Source organism: Eleutherodactylus coqui, chromosome 3 (genome assembly GCF_035609145.1).
Source record: "Eleutherodactylus coqui strain aEleCoq1 chromosome 3, aEleCoq1.hap1, whole genome shotgun sequence".
Classification (NCBI taxonomy): domain Eukaryota; kingdom Metazoa; phylum Chordata; class Amphibia; order Anura; family Eleutherodactylidae; genus Eleutherodactylus; species Eleutherodactylus coqui.
The window spans coordinates 232,527,456-232,551,909 of record NC_089839.1 but is presented as its reverse complement, the minus strand read 5'-3'; the positions used below and the strand labels follow the sequence as shown (position 1 = coordinate 232,551,909).

At 42.3% G+C, this 24,454-nt stretch overlaps 1 protein-coding gene and 1 long non-coding RNA gene across 2 annotated transcripts in view; one reads left to right on the top strand and one right to left on the bottom strand.

Annotated features, from left to right (window-relative positions):
* The window catches only part of HMCN1 (hemicentin 1), a 313,489-nt gene that overhangs the window by 169,055 nt on the left and 119,980 nt on the right, over positions 1-24,454 (top strand). The window contains exons 47-62 of the mRNA XM_066597086.1: positions 1,759-1,872; positions 2,413-2,496; positions 3,913-4,104; positions 5,459-5,632; positions 7,055-7,168; positions 7,247-7,392; positions 8,924-9,068; positions 10,385-10,588; positions 13,925-14,038; positions 15,705-15,892; positions 16,860-16,956; positions 19,268-19,429; positions 20,901-21,014; positions 21,112-21,314; positions 22,976-23,057; positions 23,152-23,283. Coding sequence (XP_066453183.1) covers positions 1,759-1,872; positions 2,413-2,496; positions 3,913-4,104; positions 5,459-5,632; positions 7,055-7,168; positions 7,247-7,392; positions 8,924-9,068; positions 10,385-10,588; positions 13,925-14,038; positions 15,705-15,892; positions 16,860-16,956; positions 19,268-19,429; positions 20,901-21,014; positions 21,112-21,314; positions 22,976-23,057; positions 23,152-23,283 — 2,265 coding nt within the window. The remainder of the gene's footprint in view (positions 1-1,758; positions 1,873-2,412; positions 2,497-3,912; positions 4,105-5,458; positions 5,633-7,054; positions 7,169-7,246; positions 7,393-8,923; positions 9,069-10,384; positions 10,589-13,924; positions 14,039-15,704; positions 15,893-16,859; positions 16,957-19,267; positions 19,430-20,900; positions 21,015-21,111; positions 21,315-22,975; positions 23,058-23,151; positions 23,284-24,454) is intronic.
* LOC136621553 (uncharacterized) lies at positions 733-14,629 on the bottom strand. Its single transcript, XR_010791253.1, has 3 exons — positions 14,599-14,629; positions 13,442-13,614; positions 733-1,833 (listed from the first exon to the last, which is right to left on the bottom strand). It is a non-coding gene; the product is annotated as an uncharacterized lncRNA (long non-coding RNA).

The window sequence follows — 24,454 nt, the reverse complement described above, 5'->3', positions numbered from 1 at the left end:
ATATTCATGTAATGTATCCCTGATACATGCCAGTTAGTCACAATAAGAAGAGTCAGATCTTGGTCACTGATGGCACAGTCTTCATGTCCAGTACGTCTCAATAGGCCTGGAGATTCACTTCATCCCACATATTTCACACTATCAAGGCTGTTCATGAATTCTTCAAGTCAGAGGCAGTTGTTGAAAAAAGGCATGGACAGCCAGTCTCCCTACACTGTCCACTATAATATCTGACCTAACTGTGGGGCGATCGTCCTGAGAAGGACGTTTAAATGAATACTTTTCTCATTATCATCATAGGTTACCCTAGTTTTGTTTCTTTGGCTTATTTTCATGATGCATTACCCCATGTACAATGTCTGGATGCAACATCATTTAAATTGGGCATCTCTCTTTGTTGTTCATTTGTAAAATTGCATTTTGAACGGGCTTCTGAGCTCTAGTTTTTTGTGGTTAGCCAATAAAGGTATTATGTTTAGAATTAGAGATGAGCAAGCGTACTCGGTTCGGGTGTTTTTGAACTCACGCACCGCTTTTTCCGAGTAACTCAATACTCGGATGAAAAGATTCGCGAGGTGCAGGGGGGCAGGGGTAGCGTGGTAGAGTGGGGGGTAGCAGTGGGGAACAGGGGGGAGCTCTCTCTCCCCCCCCCCCCCACTCCCCTCTGCAACCTTCCGCTCACCCCCGGCGCCCCCCGAATCTTTCCGTCCGAGTAGTGAGTTACTCGAAAAAGCTGTGCTCGAGTGCAAAAACACCCGAACCGAGTACGCATGCTCATCTCTATTTATAATACTTTTGTCTTTTTTATATAAAAGTATTTAACATCACGTTAAGTTTTCAGGCTAACATGGTACCACATTATTTTTGCAGTATATTGTGATAGACAAAAAAAAAAGTTAAGGCTCCGCAAACCCACCACTCACCCCTGCCAGCACCCGAATCTTTTCTGACGAGCAGGCAGGTACTTGAAGGACGATACTCACTCGGGTATTGTCCCTTAACGAGTATGCTCGCTCATCTCTAGTCACCTTCTTTTTAGATGTATTCACACAAGACGATTTTCCTACACAAGTTCTGTTTGATTGCGATATGGAACTTACAGGTGAAAAGAACCTACAGATAGCCCCTACTTACAAACAGGTTCTGTTCCAGGAAGCTGTTTGTAAGTGCATTTGTTCATATATCTGAATGAATGCTTGTATGGGGGGAGATTGCGGGGCGACCCCGCTCCATACAATGCGGCTACTGGCTGTTTCTTACAGCCGGCACCCACCTGCAACCGCTCCGATAAGCCACACCGCTCATTGGAGCTGTTAATGCTTTAAATGACAGTGTCAAAATTCAGCTGTAAGAAACAGCCAGCACCCAAAGTTCAGGGGTCCTGCACTGTCTTTCTGAAAGGCCCCAGGGCTGCCTATGCAGACTGCCTATCAGGCCGTGCCTATGACCTGGCTTGATAGACTGCCTGTCTGATTGCTGCACAGTATTATGTAATGCTATGGCATAATATGATACTGCAGGACCATTATGTTCATATCTAGCAAAGTTCGAAACGTTGAACGTTCACAAGTAGGGGACCATCTGTATTTGTTTCTATCGGTCCATGTTTCCCGGACCAATATGGCTCTTGCCCGTGTGAATACAGCCTTATGTTCTACTGTATACAAAACAATGAAAAGATCGACCCTATTCAGGCAAATAATCCTTCTAACATAAAATGAATAATTTCTTTGTTAATGAATTGTCATTTTTTGTCAGGTGGTATGATCCTTCGCTTCTTGCACACCGCACATTCAGATGCTGGAAGGTACCGCTGTGTCGCTTCAAATGCTGCTGGAGAGAAAAGCAAAAACTTTCAATTAAATGTACTAGGTAAATGTCTAGTTTTATTACATGGGGAAATCCTTCTTGCAAGCACATGGGAGTCAGATCATTGCCCTGGATTAGTTTAACATCCTTATGAGGGCTCAGGCACACGGGCGCATTGGCACCCGTACACAGGCGCCGATGCGCCCGTGTGACTGAGCCCTCACTGCAGGAAGAAGACGGCCGTACCTGAAGACGGACGTCTCTCTGCAGCGCTGAAGAAAGAACACATGACCAGCAATGAAGCCGGTCACATGTTCTTTCTCCCGGCGCTGCAGAGAGACGTCCGTCTTGAGGTACGCTCGTCAGCTACCTGCAGTAACACCGGCGCATCGGCTGAGCCCTTAATCGGGGTCATTAATGCAATGCATAAATCATGAGATCAGTAAAACTAAACAATCTCCAATGTTTTCTGCCATTTACGTTGCTACATTTTTTTAAGCTCAACCCCTTCAGTATATTTCACCTTGACAAACAAGACTGTTTTTAGAACATTTTATCAGCATTGATCCTGCAGCTTTCTATAATGCATATATTTCTATTTAGTGCCACCAAGATTTACTGGAAATACTGTGGAAGATGTTAAGGTGAAAGAGAAAGGTGATGTGGCCCTTTCATGTGAAGTAACAGGTAATACGACTACATGCTACTGTTACAATGTTTACATAACATGCAGTAGTTACATTGTAGCAGTGTTATAGACACCACGCTGTTCTGCAATGTGGAGCCAGATGACGGCATAAAGCTACTAGAATGCAGGAGACAATTTGGCTCATTTTAGGATGTTCTAATTTAGTAGCATTTAGAGATGAACGAGCATACTCGCTAAGGGCAATTGCTCGAGCGAGCATTGCCCTTAGCGAGTACCTGCCCACTGGAGAGACAAGGTTCGGGTGCCGGCGCGGGGGAGCGGTGACTTGCGGCAGTCAGCAGGGGGGTGCGGGGGGGGGGGGGGAGAGGGAGAGAGAGATCTCTCCTCCGTTCCTCCCCGCTCTCCCCTGCAGCTCCCTTCCCGCCGCCGACACCCGAACCTTGTCTCTCGAGCGGGCAGGTACTCGCTAAGGGCAATGCTCACTCGAGCAATTGTCCTTAGCGAGTATGCTCGCTCATCACTAGTAGCATTGCTTCTAGGGATAAATGCATTACCTCAAGGCACGTGGAGGGCTTATAATACAGCACCGCATGCTGTTGTATAAAGTCCTGGTTGGCTTAATGACGCTAAGGAGGCCTTCACACTGGCGATAGAATTGCACGATTTTTGTGTGATGTGAGAGTGAGTGAAAATGCAGAGTTATGAAACCAATGATTTTCAATGATTTCCTTCACTTTTGTGATGTTTTCACAAATGTAATATTGCGAGAAATAAAAAAAACGGCGGTATGTTCTATCTTTCTGCGTTTTTTTATGTCCCATGTTTCCCTATGAAGCCACCTTTTTATTATATTGCAAAGCACAAACCTGCGATGCGTTTTTTAACATTAAAAAGTCCTATTAACTTTTGCGCTAAGGAATCGCGGCAAAATTGCACAAAAAAAACCCACAAGACAATCGCAAGTGGCAGCGATGTATATGCGAGAAAAAGCAGCTCTGACACTCAAAAATCTAAGGTATTTGCTGGGTGCCACAAATAGGACTGAAGATGATCAGCCGGGTTCTTCATAGGCCACATTCTGAATGGAGTTATTCTTTTTTTAAACAACCCTTTTAATGAATTGCGTGCCTCTACTCAGCCGCTTGCTAAAAGACAATTGTATTTGCAGTAAGCAAAAATCCATGTAAGAGGGTCTGGTCATTATTTCATTACCCCAATATAACTGCACAGAGCAGATGTACGGTTCGTTGCTAAAAAGCTTACTATCAGTGTCAAGCACAAAAAAGGCAAACCAGTTTTTAGGTGAACACTACCATTGCTGAGGTCACAGTTAAAGGCTAGAAGCTGCTTCTACTTTTTATAGATTTATAAATTCAGCATTTATGTTACAAAATGCTTTTAAAATGTACTTAAATGTGTTTTGAAATGAATGTTATCCCTATATCTTCATTCAGGGAATCCGGGACCACAACTAATATGGGCAAAGGATGGGCAACCGTTACACATGGAAAGTCATTATAGTCTCAGAAATGAAGGACAGATATTTCATATTAACGGGGCCGTGCTGTCAGACGCAGGAACATATGTTTGCGTTGCTTCCAATTCAGCGGGCGATAAAAGCCGAGCATTCAGTCTAAGTGTAATGGGTGAGTTCATTATTGTGTTCAGTCATTGTCAATAATAATGTATTACAGAGACTTACTGCACATCCACAGAATTCAGCATCAGAGGCAGAGCCAGCACACCATTGAGCAATTTACCCTTGAGTAATAAAAAAAGGTTACTTTCTGACTTGTAGTAGCAGTTGAAGCAATAACTGGATTACCACTACACTGCTATAACCAAATCAACCTCTAGAATATGTTTATCAAGAAAAATAGATGAGCTAGGTGTTAATTTTCTATGTAGAATAGAATAAACCGAGTTTGAGGAAAGATGTTCCATAATTGTTATTTTATGGGGAATCTAAAAAGCATCTCATGAGAGCTGATGGGTACTCTATAGATTGTTCTTCCTTTACCGGCTAGGAGTGACCCAATGATATCTGTAAAGTCAAGGAGTCTGCATATAAGATGCTACAAAATATCACAAAAGTCATTTATATAAATATATCAGATCGACCTCAGCTTTGGTGAATGATGAATACATTCAATTTTTTCAATCTGTCCTCAAATGTAATCTTGCCAAGTGCTTTCCATAGTGGTAACATAATACCTTCTTTTCTAGACTTCATGCCCTTTCTCATATTGTTATCATTGTCAGTAAGAGAAGCCAAGTAATCTTGTAGATATGATACTTTTTAATGGCTAACAAAAATACATGATGTTATAGCGAGCTTTCAAACCTACTTGGGTTTCTTCTTCAGGCAAAATGAAATAGATCTGAAAAGGCATGCGCATATATATACACACATACTTATGACAAGGCATGCCTCTTCATTGAGGAAGAACCCTGAGTAAGTTTGAAAGCTAGCTATAACATCATGTATTTTTGTTAGCCATTAAAAGGTCTCATATCTACAAGATTACTTGGTTTCTCTTCCTGAGAACAATCACACTTTGCTCTAAACTTTTTTCATTTTTCCTCATATTGGTATTGGTGATCCACTCAATGAATAAATGGCATGCATGTATTTTGTACTAACAGTGAAACTCATCTGACATTTCACTGTCTGTTCAGCAGTTTTATACAACAGGAATAACTCATTCTCTACGAGTTTTCTAATTCTTACGAGCTTTGTGTCATCTGCAAGGGCACAAAAAGTACTACTATGTCCAACATTTGCATAATTTAAGACAGGTTAACCAGTTGTGGTCTCGTAAACACAACTACTAGTAAGAAACAATAACATACGACTGGTTGCCGCCATATTATACCTGGTTTAATATTATGTGCCTGGATCATATCCCAATTGGTCTAAATAAGTCTTTGAATTTCAATTAATCTTGAGGAACAATAAATAATTCTACAAAATAAACAAATTAACTGGTTGTTTTACAGTTTCTCCAACAATCCTTGGTGCAAAAACTAAAGACTCCCCTGAGGAAGTAACTGTGATTCTCCACAGCTCGGTATCACTGTCATGTGATGTTAATTCGCATCCCCCTGCCACCATAACTTGGTATAAAGATGGACTTCAAGTCCATTCAAGAGATAATATCAGAATTCTTCCAGGTAAGGCTTTTTGGTTTACTTAGATAAATCATTTTTACATAGCAGAAAGTGTTGAATACATGTCTGTAGTCTGTAGCTCTAGGTGTGTCAGTGTGTAGAGGACTTGTGTTCTTTAAACAGTAGGGAATACTTAGTCCAAATACCACTTTTTTCATAGTTTTTTGAAAGCGTCACGGTAATGTATCTGAAGCTCTTTAAAGAGTATGTAAAAAGATTTGTTCCTGTGAACCAGGAGGTTGGAGACCTGGAGAGCAAATCTCCATTGTTTAAAATTTTGTGAATAGTTTCACTTAACCCTTTCCAATCCACTGTCTGACATCTAAATACATTATGATTTAAGGCTGTACACTTCCAATGTTGGAAGACAGCCTCTCTGCTGTCGGAGCCTATCCAATGTGTCACCTCATGCAGTACTGGCTCTAGCCAGCATATAGCGCCATTGTATAGCGGCAGAAAAAGAGTAAAGCCCCCTAGGAAAACGAGGATACACATTGGATTGGAAAGGGTTAATACCCTCAAGGTACCTTTAATTCTTGGAAAAGATTTATATGGATGGGGAAAAAGTTTTCACCTCAACACATTATATGATTCAATATTATAATCATTTTTTTTGATAGATGACATGCAAGAGCCTTAGAGGCCCATTTAGACACAACGATTATCGCTCAAAAGCCGTCTTTTGAGCGATAATCGTTGTGTGTAACTGCACTTACATCATGTGGTTTTCGTTATCCCATCGCTCATCGCTGAGAAAGACGATGATGAGTCTTATCAGGAATTCACAGTGGGATACAGCTGATACCATTGCTTCAGCTGTATTCCGCTCCCTGATCACAGGCAGAGTATGAAGAACAGAGCGGTCCAAGTCTGTTCTCCATACCCGGCAAGGAGCGCTCGGCTGTATAACAGCCCGGCGCTCCATGCAGAAAACATCTGGATGCAGGAGACAAGTGGGGACACCCTCTTGTCTTCTGCATCCTCTGCTGAGCGACATCTTTTGAACGATAATCGTTGTGTCTAAATGGGCCTGTAAGGCATTTAGATAAACAAAACTGACGGAGACCTCCAAAAGGTATCAGTGCTAGAGCAGAAGGGAATTTAGAGAAGTAATAGTAATTGTTTTTATATTTTAGAGCATTTTCTGCTCTTTGCTATAAGTAATAGTTGTTGGGTTTTTCTTTATTATATGGGATTTTCTGCTCTTAGCTTAGCTTCTTTAATTCACAGACAACCCCTAAAGTTAGAATATGTTTAATGCTCTAGTGAGAGATAACAAGCTGCCTAAACTGTGCAGACCATTAAACATAAAATGCACACAACAATGGTAGTTCTCAATGCATATCAATGCAATAGAGTTCAATTCTCTTGGTATTATGTGCAGCAACTGTATTTTCTCCTTCCCCTTTGTGCTTGTAAATCTAGGCGGGCGTACTCTGCAGATTTTGAAGGCTCAAGAGGACTATGCTGGAAACTTCCACTGTATTGCATCTAACGAGGCAGGAAAGGATGAACATCATTATAACTTGAAAGTCTATGGTACAGTAGCGTATAAAGTCATATTTTACAGAATATGCCATGTTAACTGTTCATACTGACTCTTTCGCTTCTTTTTAGTTCCACCACGAATTAAACAAACTGACCTTGCTAGAATTGGAATGCATTCAAAGCAGGTGAAAGTCAGAGTTAATACAAACTTTACTCTTGAGTGTGAAGTGAAGGCGTTCCCTATGGCCACTGTCACCTGGTACAAAGATGGGCAGGTCAGTCAGTATCATATTCTTTTTCTGCCGTCTCCAAATCAATGTGTATTCACATGGGCGAGTTTTCTGTGTGCATTTTGTGTGTTGTGAATCACCCAAAACTCACATGGAAATAGAACCCTGTTGTTTTCAATAGGTCTGTTTCTTCCCCTTTGCAGCAATGGTGCGATGCGATTTTTTAATTTTCCTATTGAAAAGCCATACAATTTTTAATGGACATGAAAATCTCATGTTAGTGTCTCACAAATCACACTCAGGGCTCAGTCAGACGGGCGCTTTTCACGCGATTTGCGCATGCACATGCGTCTGACGATTTTATAAAACCATTGCTTTACAATGGTATCGGACACATGAGCGCTTTTTATGCGCTCGTCCGATAAATTATAGAACAGAAATCGCAGATCGCAGATAGGTGCTAAACTCCCTCCCCTCGCTCCCCAGCTTATGGGAGCTGCCAGCAAGGGTAGGGGGAGGGACTTTAGCAACGCAAGCAGCTGCTAAACTCCCCCCCCCCCCTTCCTTTTTCTAATTGTTCTCATAGACTCCCATAGAAGTCTATTGGAACGTCCGGCGTATTCTGACCAAACATAGGACAGGACCTTTTTTCTGGCCGGCGTAAAAGCGGCCAGCTGGAATACGCACTATCTTTTCGAAAATAAAGAGATATCAGCAGCACAATCACAAACCAGGCAGTGGGGAAGCAAAATACGTGCACGCTCTAATATACCGTGTTTCTCTGAAAATAAGACAGTGTCTTATATTAATTTTTGTTCAAAAAGGTTTAACTTTTTTACATGTATAGCTGCCTGGACACTATTTAAATTGACTTTTTTAATTAACTGTTAGCAGGGCTTAATTTTGGAGTAGGGCTTATATTTCAAGCATCCTCAAAAAGCCTGAAAAATCATTTTGCATCCTGAAAAATTCTGGAAAATCATGCTATGTCTTATTTTCAGGGTATGTCTTATTTTCAGGGAAACAGCGTAGGATTCAGACTTAAAAATCCTCCATAGCCAAGCAAAAAGATAATAAGATAAGCCTCACAAAGGAAGCCATAGATGTCCTCTCTACATCATAAGATGCTTCTTTATTATCTGCATCGAAAAAACACACGGCAGTTCGACCAATGCCTATGGTCTTTGTCCAGCTTGGAAGGAGGACATCTATGGTTTCCTGTGTGCTGCTCATCTGATTCTCTTTTGCATTATCTTTTCCGTCCGACTGATTTTACACACCGGAAAATCACCCATTTGAACAAATGCATCAGAATCCAATGCTTCAGATGGTCGAGATAAAACACTGGTGTGAAGTTAGTCTAAGTATCAGTGGCAGGATATGTCATCTCCATAGGACTCTCCTCATGTTATCAACCCTGCAGCAGTAAAGTCAGGCAATTTACACTACTTTTATACTGGTCTGTAAAGGCTTTACATATATATTTGTCGAATTCCTTACATGTCTGCATAGTCATTAATTCCATTTAAGCAAGTAAACTTTCTAAGAAACCTACCAATGTTTTATATTCTAACAGCCTCTTGACGCCGAGAGTCCCTTGCAAATTAATGAATATAAACTCCATGTAGATAAAGCACAGCTATCAGATACCGGGCGTTACACCTGTGTGGCATCTAACGCTGCTGGTGAAGACGAAAAGGACTTTGATGTCATTGTACAAGGTTAGATCTGCATGTCACTAGGTATACTGCAATGTCAACTCACACTTCTGTCTAGAAGGTAATTGAATGAATATTGTTAAAGGAGCCATCTCTCTCTTTGCTTTAAGAGTTGTCATATTTCTATGTAAGTAATTAAATCAGTTAGAAGTGTATTTTAATATTTACTTTTAACTAGCTTCTTTCTCCATCTTTCCCTATTATGTCTTTTCCCTTCTTCTGAGTTTATGGGTGGCCTCTAACTCACCACACGTGACCAGACAGAACTATCTCCCTATGTCAGCTACCAGGATACAAGCAGTGGGCTATTTACTCTATGTGCCTTCCTTCCTTTGCTTCTCACCACATCCAGTGTATAGCAGTAGATAGTATACTGTAGTACAGCTCATATCATTTTATAGATTTCTTTTGGTATGTACTACTTTTTCCTTATCGATTGCATTTGTAATGCCTTCTGAAAAAAGAGCCGTGCCTAAGCAATTGCATATAATATATTTATGGGATTGTCCACCAACATGAACTTATCAGTAAACTCTCTTTGTACTTCTTCTCTTCCTAGTCAAGCACAGAGAGGGTTTGCTGATATGGGAGATGACAAGTTGTTAGAAAAGTGCAGGCAAGCATATGTAGCATCCAGTAGGACAGTTCTCGGCTACTGCGCACGTCCAGCTATCAGTATGTGAGAAGCAAGATAGAAAGTGAAGCAGCGCAAACTGCAAAATCAGCGCACACCGCTTGAACAGGCAGAGGAATAGAAAGACGGTGCTGCCTGATCTGCACACGCATGTCCACCTAAATGTGGCTACAGATGTAAATTGTGAGTGCCTGATTGTCACCATATTGACCATTCATTCTCTACTTGTTACAACTCCATGGAGAGATCTAATTAGGTGGCATTTCTCCTCCCAAATAAAATCCAGACATCTCTGTATGATCTATTATTTGTCAACCTCTTCACTATTTCTTCTGTGTTGTCACTGCCGTGTATTTTGTGTTATGTTTTTGTATCTTGTGTGGTTTATATTTATTTTACACTATGTTTCACTTCTGCTCTGTACAAAACCTTTCAATAAAAACATTTGAACGATACATTTAGCTGTAATGGCATTTTTGACCCTTCAGAGGGAACTGTCACTTCACAGCAATTAATGGGTTATTAATTATTACAGTAAATGAGATTCATATACCTTATTGCTATCAGGCTACTTTATGAATGTTTTTTCCTGCTGTAGTTTATTCTTTAGAGGCTTTGAAGTTTAGAGGTTTAGAAGGTATTAACAAGAAATGAGCTGTTTTACTGTTTTCTTGATTTTGTTTAGTTCCACCAACATTTTTAAAGTTATCTGGAATTCTGCTAAATGCTGACAGCAATATTGTATCAAGGAATGGAGACAACAAAGATGTTATTGTCAACAACCCCCTGTCTTTGTATTGTGAAACCAATGCGGTGCCGCCTCCTACTATCACCTGGTATAAGGATGGTCATCTACTTATCTCAAATGATAAGGTGTTAATATTACCAGGTATAGTATTATAAATCGTATTACTGAGTATTTAGAATGGTATCATGTAAGCATATGGTGCCCTGCAAATGACACATTGTTAATTGATTGTACCACAAGTTTCCCAAGGTGTAATACCTATGGTAACTTTTAAAATCTTGCCATGCTTCCAATTATTTTCCTGTCTATTTTCTTGAGCTTCTTATGATTGTGCACTGTTAACTCCAGAGAAGATTCCTGAACACTCTGCTGTCCACTAGAGAGTAGTTAAAGAGATTGTTCCATTTCGAGCTGTTTTCAGAAAGCTCCGTACGTTGTGCAGTGGCCCAGGTTGGTACTACAGGCTGAATCCTATTGAAGTGAATGGGACCAACCTAGACCTGTATACAATGTATCGAGCTGTCTGAAAACAGCTAGGAGTGGGACAACCCCTTTAAGCGTGATGACTCAATTAGGGCACCATGCCTCCACTATTTCTGAGGAGATGGTGAACTATTGCACTGCAGCAGCTGCAATCTTGATAGTCTTCTATTTACATCTCCAGAATTAAACCGCTCACTACTGTTCTCTGCTCTGTGTTTGTAACTTTTCTTTTACACAGGGTACTAGGAGAAACTACTATACATCCTTGGACCTGGGGGGAAGGTCTCTCCCACCACTCTAAAAGATAGACAAAGTTAGAGTTAGTTTTTTGTTTTTTGGTAAAGTTACTAAAAAAATAATGATGCAAAAACAAATGCTCTCATTTTTGTGATATTATTTAAATGAACATTATAGGATACCCCTCTAGGTAGCTTGTGTGGTAGGGTCCATGTAACAGCATAACACAGACTATGGAACTAACTAGTTTCAGAGAGCATAACCTCAAGTACATCTGAGCTGGACACAATTGAGATCACATGACCATGTGAGGAGAAGAAGCCAGGAGTTTCAGATAGAAAGGAATAACTAACTAAGGTAACACTAGCTTACTTAAGCCCAATGTCCATGGGCAGATCTGAATTGCGGAATCTGCGCTGGTTACCCGCGCGGAAGATCCACAATGCAAGCAGCCCATAGGGAAGCATAGGCAACCACAGCTGAATTAAAGCATGCAGATTTGTTTTGCAGCAGCATGCTTAATTTCAGTGCGGTTTCTGTACAGACGTCTTCCATTGAAGTGGAAGCCGTCTGATCCGCGGCCCATCTGCAATTCAATTGTGGACAGGACTCAGATTCCGTGAGAAAGCAGGAGTTTAAAAAAAAAAAAAAAAACTGTACCGCGCTGTGCGTCGGCGCTTCCACACACATCTACAGTGCAGAAGAAAAGACCCAGAGAGGTACGCAGGGTCGCCGGCCGTGGGCAGTGTCGTATTGCGCTGCGGTATCTGATCCGTTCATGGACATTAGGCCTTAGGGAATAGCTACATCATGAATGCAAAAAATGTTATTGGAGTGGCCCTTTAACAATAGAGCTGTCATTTTTTCATTCCTATAATCCACCTACTCTTATGTTTGTGATTACGCTGAATATGACCTCTTTTGTTAGCAGTTAGTAGTATGCCCTATTATTCCGGAAGTGCAATCCTTGTAATACTCCTAAAGAAGTCAAATATTTTGTGTTTGTTTTTTCCTGGTTCAGCAGTGCTATACATTTTAAAATTAAACAGCCAAAAAGTCTTAAAAAATGTTTTTCATATATGTTGTGTTTGCAAATGCTGCCTTCCAATAGGTGGCGCTGTGGAGGTATTGTTCCATCTGCCTTATTTGTGTTTAGAAATAAATCACCTTTCTGATAAAAGTGTCCCTTCAAGGATAATATAGATATGGAAAAGTCTCTAACAATGACAGTAGACTGTAAACTTAAGTGTAGAAAACAGGCACAAAAAGGGTAAGTGCCTAACTAAATTTACAGTATAATGAAATAACTTTTTGGTTTTGCACAACAATTGGTGTATCTTGTCTCCACCGGAAGAATGGGTGGAGACATGGGTTGACTGGGTTGATTTGGAGGGGAGGGCAAGGTGACGCCCACAACAGCGCTCGCATCTTCCCTGCCGAAGCTGCTGCCACTGTCATTGTCTTGGCTCCCATCGCCACCCTGCTGCTTCTGTCAAGTGTCCCAGCAAGCCATGCCCTCAGCGGCGCATTGGCTTCTGGCTCCTCCGCTGACAATGTGGCCCCTCCCCCTCTCATCTCTGCTTCTGACACCGCTGTTAGTGTCCTCCCCCCCCCCCCCCATGAGTTGTGTGCCATGTGTTAGTTCACTGGGCCACGTTCACTCTCTCCCACCGCTGCCCTCCCCGCTTAACCAGTGGACGGCCGGTGCTTTACACCTCTCTGCTGCTTCCTCCATGCACAAAAGGTGTGGGAGCGCCATTGGCTTGTACGCAACACACAGCTCCATCCCCCTTTTCCTCCACGGTGCTGATGCTGCTCCTGCTGAACACAGCGACAGCTGTCCCACACTGTCACAGCCAGGGGCATTGCAGAGAGCCCAGCGGGGAAGCCGCTTGAAGCTGAGAAAGGAGAGCATCGCACAGCCAAGACAGGAGCCCAGCCAATCAGCAGCTGTAGGCATACTCTATACCTTCCACAGCACAATCCCAGGTCTGCACCCATTGTTGTAGTGGAGACAAGATACACCAATACCCATTCCATATTCATCAGACCTGTTCATGGGAAACCATATAAATTGTTTTGTATTAAGTCCACTGCATTTTTCAATATGCAGCATAGACAAAGAAAAGTAGAAGTCTTCTCTACCTGGAATGTTCCTCAGTGGATTTTACATCTGTTTTGAGGCAAAGTTTCAGTATGCTGGCAGAAAGATACATAGAAGAGCCATGATTAAATTCCAGTTAATCTTTAGGTTTGGGATTAGCCCATCATTACCATTATTAAAAGGCTTGTCTCATCAAGATAACCTCTTTCCATATGCCCAAATATTGGCCACAGCAGAAAGTCTCTGCAAACAGTATCTCTTCCTGGAACCCAGGGTGTCCATGGATTATGCAGATAGCCATTCATTTGATTGCTAAGGGTTTTGGAAGCCAGCTGATTACCATCTATAATGATAAAAAGGATTGTTGTGATGAGATAACCCCTTTAAAAGATGAGGTACGGGTTATTAATCTCTAAAACCGCTTTTGCATGCTTCACCCCTTAATAGCGGTAAATTCTCTTTCCACTCAATCTCAATAACTACTAAGTGACCCACGTCATGAAATTAAAACAGAGGGGTTGAAAATAAGTCATTTCCAAAATGAGTAAGAAGCTACTTGTATTGTATTAAAAAGGGAATGTATCATTAAAGCAATGTTCTATATGATATGGATGAACGAGGAATCAGATTACATTTGTATATGCTCTTTTCAGGGGGGCACAGTTTACAGATTGCAAGAACACATCTGGAGGATACTGGATTATATACTTGCATTGCTGTAAATGAAGCTGGAGAAGACTCCCTACATTATAATATTCGGGTGCTTTGTAAGTATTTCAGATTCTCATAATGAAATTCCAGTGTTGCGCTTGTTTCCATTCCTAAATTCATGTATTGGGCTGGAGGAAAAAATTGGAAATCGTGGACTCAAGGTGCAACTTTTATAGTCCAGAGAGGATGATACAATGAGTGATTAACCTGATTCTTTCTTATTAAAAACAGCCAATATTATTACGTTTTAGGGAAGCAGCCCCTTCTTCAGAAACAGCTGTGAAAAGAGCTAGATATAATAATGAACATAAATAAAATGAAATATAGGAAAGGTGGGATATAATAGTGAGGGGGAGAGAAATGTACATAACAAGCAAGTGTCAGGAGATGTAATACATTTAAACAACATTGCATATATACAAATAATATAACATTGCTAGATACAACAATGTATACAAATATATCCTGAAGGTTTTCTTGGGACTTCTTAACGCAAAATAAAAGAGATTGCTGAGCTCAACCCATAAATAAATCTGCATTGTGGGCCAGACAGCTACATAAATAAGCAGTAGAAATAGGATAATAAAGGGTGTATATAAAGACATTAGCGACTCACCTATGAGTTTATTGCTGACCGTCAGCAAAGATAATGAAAGTCGGCCGTCACGCTATATTTCCGCTGTAGCACAGCAGAAGTATCACGTGATTACACGTCCCCGCCCACCGCCTGCCGTGTCATCCCGCACTGCCGGCGTGCCACGCACCATACTGCGCATGCGCACCTGCTTGCCGGAGAGGTGAGTATGGGGTCTTTGGGGGGCGCTGTGACGGACTCTGCTGCGATATTCCGCTGGTGGAGTCTGTCATAGCTGTGCACAGGAGGCCTAAAGGATTAGTATAAAACATTAGTGTATTTTATTTGCATATCGAAGGGTGGCTGCACACAGGCATATGCGCAGTTACACACGCCTCAGTGCAATGTATTTGCGCTATAAACAAGGCCAGTTGAATGTATTTTTTGCACACGCAAATGTGCACAAAAAAAGCAGGTCCTCTTTTCTTTCGCACTCCAATAGCGTGCAGTGATTGCACTTGTGAGAGCGTGATGTGATTGCACTCCACATCAAGCGCTATCATGTCCTCATAGAGTGTAACCATGCTCTTGCTGTACTTTTTTCCGCTGCCGGGGCTTTTCACATTGGCGCAGGACACAAAGTTTGAACAGGTGGGGCAGCCGATTTAGTAGTCTGGTCAGTCTAATTAGTCCCCAGTGTTATTGATTATCACTACAAAATTGTGCAGTTCAGTGCACAACTTTGTACGGGACAAGTGCGCATTTGCACACCCTATAGGCTCTTGGATGCACAAAGGCGCACAAAAATAGAGCAGGTCACGTATTTTTTCGCACAAAAACCCTCTATTTGAGGGATCCCATGGAAATGGGGTATAATGGATGCAGTTTGTGCAAGCAATTTTGGGCACACAAAAACGGCATGCATCCAATATGAAGGAGCCCTAAATGGTATTTTAAAGAATGCTGTGGATTTTCAATTCCATACTATACATATGTCAAGAATCGGCTGTGGATCTCACGCATGCAATGCAAGTTTTGCAATTTTGCTCAAGAAATCCATGGCAAGTCCACTAAGAAATCCTCTTGAGAAAATTAGCTACAATTCAAATTACATACCTTTAACTTTTAACCTGATCATTTCTGTATAGTGCCACCAATGTTCAATGGGATCACTGAAAACCTGCTAGAGGAAATGACTTCTTTAGAGAATCAGACAGTATTGCTGAATTGTACTGTGAACAGTTATCCTGCTGCGATGGTCACCTGGCAGAAAGATGGCAAAGAAATCGAGGAAGGAAACCGCTACCAGATCTTATCTGATGGAAGATACCTGCAGGTATGTAACATTTTATATGTGAATGTGTATATATATGTAAAAGACGCATAAATCTGGCAGGACCCTTTAACTTTCAAAGTAATCAGCCATTTGGATATCGTTTAAAGCCACAATGTTATTAGCAAGGACTATTTTTATTGGAATAAAACATATAATAAATATCTAAATTTGACACTATGGTAAAATCCAAACGCTGTGACAAATAATCACATTAGATTGTAAGCTCTTGTGGGTGCAGTTTTCTTTCTTTGTACTGTTGGATGCTTGCTTTTCAGTTTCTATTATATAGGATGCCTCCTGCTTTTCTTGGATAAAATACAACATTAGGGCTTATTTAGACGACCGTATATCGGCTCAGTTTTCACGCCGAGCCGATATACGGTGTCCTTGTTTGCAGGACGCCGGGGGGGGGGGGGGGGGTGGAAGAGCCAGGAGCAGGAACTGAGCTCCCGCCCCTTCCCCACCCCTTGCCAGTATTTGCAATGGGAGGGGCGGGACAGGAGTGGAACTAAGTGCTGGGACTTAGCTCCGCCCTGTCCTGCCCCTCCCATTGCAAATAATGTCAAGGGGTGGAGAGGGGATGGAGAGGAGGTGGAGAGGGGGTGGGAGCTTAGTTCCTGCTCCTGGCTTTTCACATTGGTGCAGGACACCAAGTTTGAACAGATGGGGCAGCCGACTTAGTAGTCTGGCCAGTCTAATTAGTCCCCAGTGTTATTGATTGACCCCAGCACTGAAAAGCAACAGTGCTAAAAGCTGTGCTACATTCATGCACACACACTCTCTCACTTTTATTTGTTTAATGATTTTTTTTTTTTGCTACAAATTGGGTCGGGATGACTCGCTCTGTTTTTGCAAAAATCAGCCTGACTTTATCGATCATGGCAAGCAATACTATGAAGACGTCTATGTAGAATGTGACAATCTCATTCCACATATGAATTGATACTTTCTTTCTTTGTTATTGTAGATAGAACATGCCCAATTACTGGATACCGGTCGATACGTGTGCATTGTTGAGAATGTGGCAGGAAGTGCAGAGAAGATGTTTAACCTGATTATTAACGGTAAAACCTCTGTGTGTCCTATTTATTTTCTCTTAAACTGTTACCAATTCAAAACTAGTAAATTTCCTTTATTGTACAAAGCAGTTAAATGACTTGTATGGAGTACCGGACACCACCAATGGACAAGTGGGGTGGGGGTGTTTATGCAAAAATTAGGAAACCCCTTTTTTCTAAACTCAAACAACATTGGAAACATTAGGGAAAATTTACATAATAATTATGCATGTTTACTGGCGGAAATAATAGCTAGAGATGAGCGAGTATACTCGCTAAGGCACATTACTCAAGCAAGTAGTGCCTTAGCCGAGTATCTCCCCGCTCATCTCTAAAGATTCAGGGGCCGGCACCGGTGACAGGTGAGTTGCGGCGGTGAGCAGAGGGGAGCGGGGGCGAGGGGGGGAGAGGGAGATCTCCCCTTCGTTCCTCCCCGCTCTCCCCCGCCGCTCCCAGCCCCCCGAATCTTTAGAGACGAGCGGGAGGATACTCAGCTAAGGCACTACTCGCTCGAGTAATGTGCCTTTGCGAGTATACTCGCTCATCTCTAATAATAGCACATTTTGGCATATGCTACATACATTTGCTAAAAATGTTGTGACTTTTCATTTTTTAAACCTTTTTAACACTTTTCCTAAGGCAAGATATATTTACTATCATTTACACACAGAAACTGGCGTGAGTCATAGCGGAAATCTATGCTGGCTCAAGGCTGGTGTAAATTTCACACTCTAGCACAGGGGTTAGCTAAACTTGTGCCAAATTCATTAAGCAGCATGTGCCTCTTCATACATTTGGAGCAGTTCAGTTCAGGACACTTTGGACTTCACGAGTGTATGCACAAAAGCACTCGCTTCAGTGCAACGTGTTTGTGCGTGAATGAGGTTGATGAGGATGATTTGTTCTCATGTCGGCATATAGTACTGTAGTTTTGGCACCCGTATGGCCAGTTCACACATACACGACTTACCCCTTCCGTGCATTAAAAGGCTATTAAGCCTAATGAGGTCCAGATGTGCTATTTTCTCCGTGGTTTTGCGCAGTGTTTCACGCATCCCCTTTTGTATTTGCACACCTCACATAGACTTCTATGGAGACCTTTCCTGCACAATATGCAGAAAGATAGTCCTATGCACATAACATTCTGATGAGAAGAAATCCATTGACATCAATTCTATTCTCTGCACAAATATGTGCAAATACGGTCGTGTGAAGAAGAAAGACTGATGTATAAAATGCTGGTCTCAGTTTTCCCCATTATTCTTGTTACCCTAAAACACACTGGGACAGATTTACTAATTCTGCGCAGTAGTTAGTGTACAGTCTGACAAGGCAGCCTAAAAATAAGTCAAACGTATCACAGATGCTAATGCTGGATGCTAACTTTTACGCAACTTTACACACTATTGTCTAACTTGATAACACCAATTAGTTGGCTTAGTTTATGCCAAAATTTTTTGCCAAATTTTGGCGCACTCTATCTCATTTAAGCCACACCTCTTTTATTAAACCATGCCTATTCCAGCACACCCAGGTCCCTAGTCAACTGAGGCGCAGTGGCTTATTCTTTTTAATGCATTTGCTTCACGAATTCATCTAAAACTTAGAACAAAAACACATGGACGTGTTTTTCTCCACTTATACGGCCATGATAATCATGGCCGTATAAGGAGAAAAAACTAAACCACTGATTTCAATAGGAGTTCAGTGATTTCGTTTTTACAATTGTTATTTATCAGCTGTGAATACTATGGCCGAGAAAAGATGGGACCTGCCCTATGCTCCTCACACGTAGTACCTTGTACGGGGAAGATTGGGCAGCCACCTGTTTTACCGCAGTCTATTTCAAACTCCTGCGCTCTGGCGTGAAGTTTGAAAAGCCAGCAAGTGAGAAGAAATTTCCTTCTTTCAGGTGCACATGCACTTCATAGCGGTGAGCGTAGTTGCGCCTACCGCAGTGTGTTTACGCACTGGATGCAACAGTATGCATAGAAATATTCTATATTTGGGGCAGTTTACAAAACACCTAGGTGCAATCACATTAGTAAATCTGCCCCATTATCATGAAACACGTTATGTAAGAACGTATAGATGGGACAGGTGCCAAAAGAAAATTTGGCGTGCCACACCTGTTTAACGTGCTGAACATTAGTTTGCCGCTTGACATTATTTCACTAGTCCATTGTCTTCTGCTGACATTTTTAACAGTTACACATGAGTTAAAGTAAAATAAGAATGCATACTTACCTGTTCCCCCTCTCCCCTCCAACGGGGCACAGCTGACCGATTCCCGCTGATTCTGTTTTCCCATTTGCAGTTCCTCCAAGAATCGTAGGCAACATGTATGAGAACATCACGATAGTAGAGGATAATTTCATTTCCCTGACGTGTGTAGTCAATGGATTTCCATTACCTTCAATACGTTGGCTGAAGGAAGGAATTGTTCTTAGACCAAGCAAGAATCTCTTTATTGTGCCGGGTAAGAAGGACTTGTTATGCATAAAAGCTTTATGGAAAGATCTGCATTTACTCTTCCGACTGCTGGGTTGCAGTAGCGGCATGTTGTGACCACATTCACTTCCATTAATTTGTGATTCAGGGTTATTGTGTAACCAAAGGTGTGACTTGAACCTGCTGGGCCCCAGTGCAAAATCTGGAATTGGGCCCCCAACTAATTGATAGTATAGGTTTGCAATATGGGGAAGAGAGGCTTTATGTGCCCCCTAAGGCTCCTGGGCTCAGGTGCAACCGCACCCTCTGCACCCCCTATACTTACGGCCCAGTGTGTAACCTCTGGCTGTGTAACATGTGTCGCCATGTAGCCTTTGTCTAAATCTATTCCAGGCAGGCAGAAGCTGTGCCATATTTATTGCAGTTGCTCAAGCTGTTGCTAGACATACTAGACACTTTTTTCTTCTTTACGCCACTCTTGGTTTGGTTATTACTTTAGACTAATAATTTGCATTACAACTTTAACACAATTGGGCACACTTTGCACATTAACCCATTCTTTATATTCTAAACACTTTTCAAAATTGTCTAGTCAGGTAGAAAATGTGTCCAAGCACATATTAACTCTGATACAAGGCATGTACCCCAGTTTTGTGAAAATTGCAAATTGAGCCAAAAATAAGTAAAAAGAAAATTACAGAGTAATATTTAAAAAAAAATTATATATACTGTTTATACTTTAGTATAAGCCGAGTTTTTCAGCAGAAAAAAATGTGCTGAAAAATATGGCTTATACTCGAGTGGGGTAAAAAAAAACAAAAAATGCAATACTTACCTCTTAGCCGGTGTCTGTGTCCCCAGCGCGATGCTCTCCATGGCGGTGCAGTAAGCTGCTTCAGACTTCTCCCCGCTGTCATCTCCCTGGCTCAGTTTTCAATTCCCCCGCCGTCAGGGCTGTGAGAGGAAGTGCTGTGATTGGATCGAGCGCCGGCCAATCACAGATCACACTCGATAAACCAATCACAGCCATTCAGGACACAGACGCCGGCTGGGAGGTGAGTATTGCTTTTTTTTACCTAGTACATACTGGAATATAGCTCCGCTTACACTCAAATTAATAAGTCTTACCATTTTTTTGTGGTAAAACTTATTGACTCAGCTTATACTCGGGTCGGCTAATACTTGAATATATACAGTGTGTGTGTATATATGTGATCCACTGTGATCCCAATAAAACAAAAAAAAGGGGGAAAAAGTCAGTGAAAAAAGATTTTTAACCTTATATAACCTTAGACGCAGCAAAAATAATTTTGTTAGCTGAAAAAAAAGTCAGTAAAACCACCACATGGGTAAAATCCCTAAAAAGTTTCTGGTCCTTTTGAAAAAAAAAAACACCCTGATGCTTAAGGGGTTAAGAGGTGCAGTGTATGGTCATAGTGTTGAAGGTCCTTTACATTTAGTAATACATGACTTCTCTGTAATCATCAAATCCTTTGTAGGGGGGAGGATTTTGCAGATTCATCAAACCAAGCTGGCAGACGCTGGAGAGTATGTTTGTGCTGCCAGTAATCCAGCTGGAGAGACCAAGAAAACATTCTCTATCAACCTGTACGGTCAGTCCTTACAATATAGTACAGTCTTGTGAAGAATACTATATGGTAGATATTCAATCTTCAATAACATCCTGCTATATGTCCATTATTACTGCAGTGCCTCCTTCCATTGTCAGTGGCGGCAGAGATTCCAGTCCTCAGGTTAATATAGGCATTTCTACATCTACATCCCTGAGATGTGACTCGGAAGGAATCCCAGCCCCCATCATAAGTTGGTACAAGAACGGCCAGCTGATCGCTGAATCCACTAATATTAGAATGCTGGAGAGAGGGCAGGTATTGAGCATTGACAATGCCCAGGTGAGTTCATTCTCAAATTGTTGTAGAATAGGCTATCTCTGAATTCCACACCAAAATCTGCACGGCTAACTGCGGATTTTAATGCGGAATTGCCGGCAGGATTCTGCTATTTTCAATTCTGCACCAAAATCCACATGTCAGCCGTGCAGACTTTTGGGCTGAATATCCCGCAGGAGGGCATATTTTTTATCCTGTGTGAAAAGCTCCCTCTAACAGCAGGTCCCTTCCCAATCCACTGTCTGACATCTAAAGACATTCTGATTGAAGGGTGTACACCTCCGATGTCGGAAGATGTCCGGCAGGGTATTCTTACTGTAGATTACTGGCCGCTCTGTTGTCGGGGGTCCTCTCCACTATGTCACATACTGCAGTACTGACTCTAGTCAGCAGGTGGCGCCATTGTATAATGGCAGAAAGAGAAAACCCCCTAGGAAACCCTGAATCCAAAATTGGATTGCAAAGGGTTAAGTAGGATCATACATTGTAAAGCAAATCTGCAACAAAATCCATGTGCAGATATTGATGCTGATTCTGGTGTGGATTTTCATCCCATAATTCACTCACTGCATTTCCTCAAGAGATTTTGAAGTCCGCAGCATGACTCTCTAGCGCTGCAGATTGCCGTGGGTTTGTTAAAAACCCATCCACTTACATTGTACATTGCTGCGTAAATTTCAGCTCGCATTTCGCAGCCGTAATACTACAGAAATTCCGCTGTGTGTGAACTCACCCTTAGGCAATCTTCACACGGGGTGGAAATATTCCGAAATTTCTGCAGCGGTTTTTGCGGTATACGTTTTACATCATTTACAGTATAAGCAATGTGCAGGAGATTTCTTCACATGCTGCAAAAATCAATTTAAAAAATGCTAAATCCGAAACATGTTTGTTTATGCCGTGGATTTCAACCCTAGAAACACAAGTTTTATAATCAGTAGCATTTCCAAAATTAAAAACGCAGCCGAATTTGCACCATTTAGGGTGGCCTCACACGAGCGCATGTGCGTCCGTGGCCGCAAAATCTGTGTCCGCAAAGCACAGCAAATAGAACCCATTGACTTCAATGGGTTCCTTCACATTTTTTTTTTCCGTGCATTTCGGCCGTGGGTAAAACAACATGACATGCTCTATTTTCGAGCGCATTTCCGCACCACAGGACCCCCTTTGCACAAAATCAGGTAACGAACTGCATGGTTTTGCAGGATTAAACTATGTCACCTGGGTCTACTAGGTCAGCTGACCACCTAGAAATCAGTTGACCTGCTTACCGAGTCAGCTGACCCACCTACTAAGTAGACCGGCCCAGCTACTAAGTAGGCTACCCTGCCTACACAAGCATGCTGCTACTGGGACTGCGCTGATGCAAGCGGTCCCGGCAGCACATTAAAGTACAGTAAAATGCGCCGATTCATGTGTCCTGCATAGTGCAAATGAACGCCGCGATAGAGAGTGTATCTGCACTTACGCCCATGTGAGTCCGCCCTTAGGTGAACATTTGGCCACTGCAGATTTAGTGCATATTTGCTACAAGGTTTCCACCCGCAGCAGATACATTCATGTGAAGCTGAAACAAACAGTTTGGGTTTAGCCCATATGACAGCTTGTTTGCCAAGCATTAATCATTTGTGTTTCTCCGTCATCATCATAAATGCATCTTCCAGGTATCGGATACAGGAGAATACGAATGTATCGCAACAAATGTTGTAGGTCAAGACAGCAAGACATTTTTATTGACTGTTCATGGTAAGGTCTGCGATATTCTAGTCTTTCATGTAATTCCCCATATATACACTGTTCACAAGTATGGAATATTGTATAATATATGTTAACTTTGAAGTGCCTCCCAGGATACAAGGGCCGCCAGTGGAGTATCAGTCTGGGACCGTTAAGAACCCCGTCACACTTTCATGTGAAGCTTATGGGATTCCGACACCAGCATTAATTTGGCTTAAGGATGAAAGTCAGATAAGTAAGTGTATAAATACTGAGGTTCGTGCTGGGAAGTTACCGGTAGACATGGTTTTTGGGATGTCTCATTCTAAAGAAAATTATTAGAGATGAGCGAGCACCAAAATGCTCGGGTGCTTATTACTTAAGACGAAATTTTCGCGATGCTCGAGGGTTCGTTTCGAGCAACGATCCCCATTGAAGTCAATGGGCGACTCAAGCATTTTTGTATATCGCCGATGCTCGCTAAGGTTTTCATTTGTGAAAATCTGGGCAATTCCAGAAAGTGATGGGAACGACACAGAAACGGATAGGGCAGGCGAGGGGCTACATGTTGGGCTGCATCTCAAGTTCCCAGGTCCCACTATTAAGCCACAATAGCGGCAAGAGTGGGGCCCCCCCCTCCCAACAATTTTTACTTCTGAAAAACCCTCATTAGCAATGCATATCTTAACTAAGCACCACACTACCTCCAACAAAGCACAATCACTGCCTGCATGACACTCCGCTGCCACTTCTCCTGGGTTACATGCTGCCCAACCCCCCCCCCCCCCCCCCCGCACGACCCAGTGTCCACAGCGCACACCAAAGTGTCCCTGCGCAGCCTTCAGCTGCCCTCATGCCACACCACCCTCATGTCTATTTATAAGCACATCTGCCATGAGGAGGAACCGCAGGCACACACTGCAGAGGGTTGGCACGGCCAGGCAGCGACCCTCTTTAAAAGGGGCGGGGCGATAGCCCATAATGCTGTACAGAAGCAATGAGAAATCCAATCCTGTGCCACCTCCATCGGGAGCTGCACACGTGGGCATAGCAATGGGGAACCCATGTGCCACACACTATTCATTCTGTCAAGGTGTCTGCATGCCCCAGTCAGACCGGGGTTTTTTTTATAAATAGTCACAGGCAGGTACAACTCCGCAATGGGAATTCCGTGTGCACCCACAGCATGGGTGGCTCCCTGGAACCCACCGGCTGTACATAAATAAATCCCATTGCATTGCCCATCACAGCTGAGGTAACGTCAGGTTTAATGCAGGGGGGCTTCGGCCCACACTGCATGCCCCAGTCAGACTGGGGTTCTTTAGAAGTGGACACATGCAGTTACAACTCCGTGTGGACCGACAGTATGGGTAGGTCCCAGGAAGCCACCTGCGGTACATAAATATATATCCCATTGCATTGCCCAT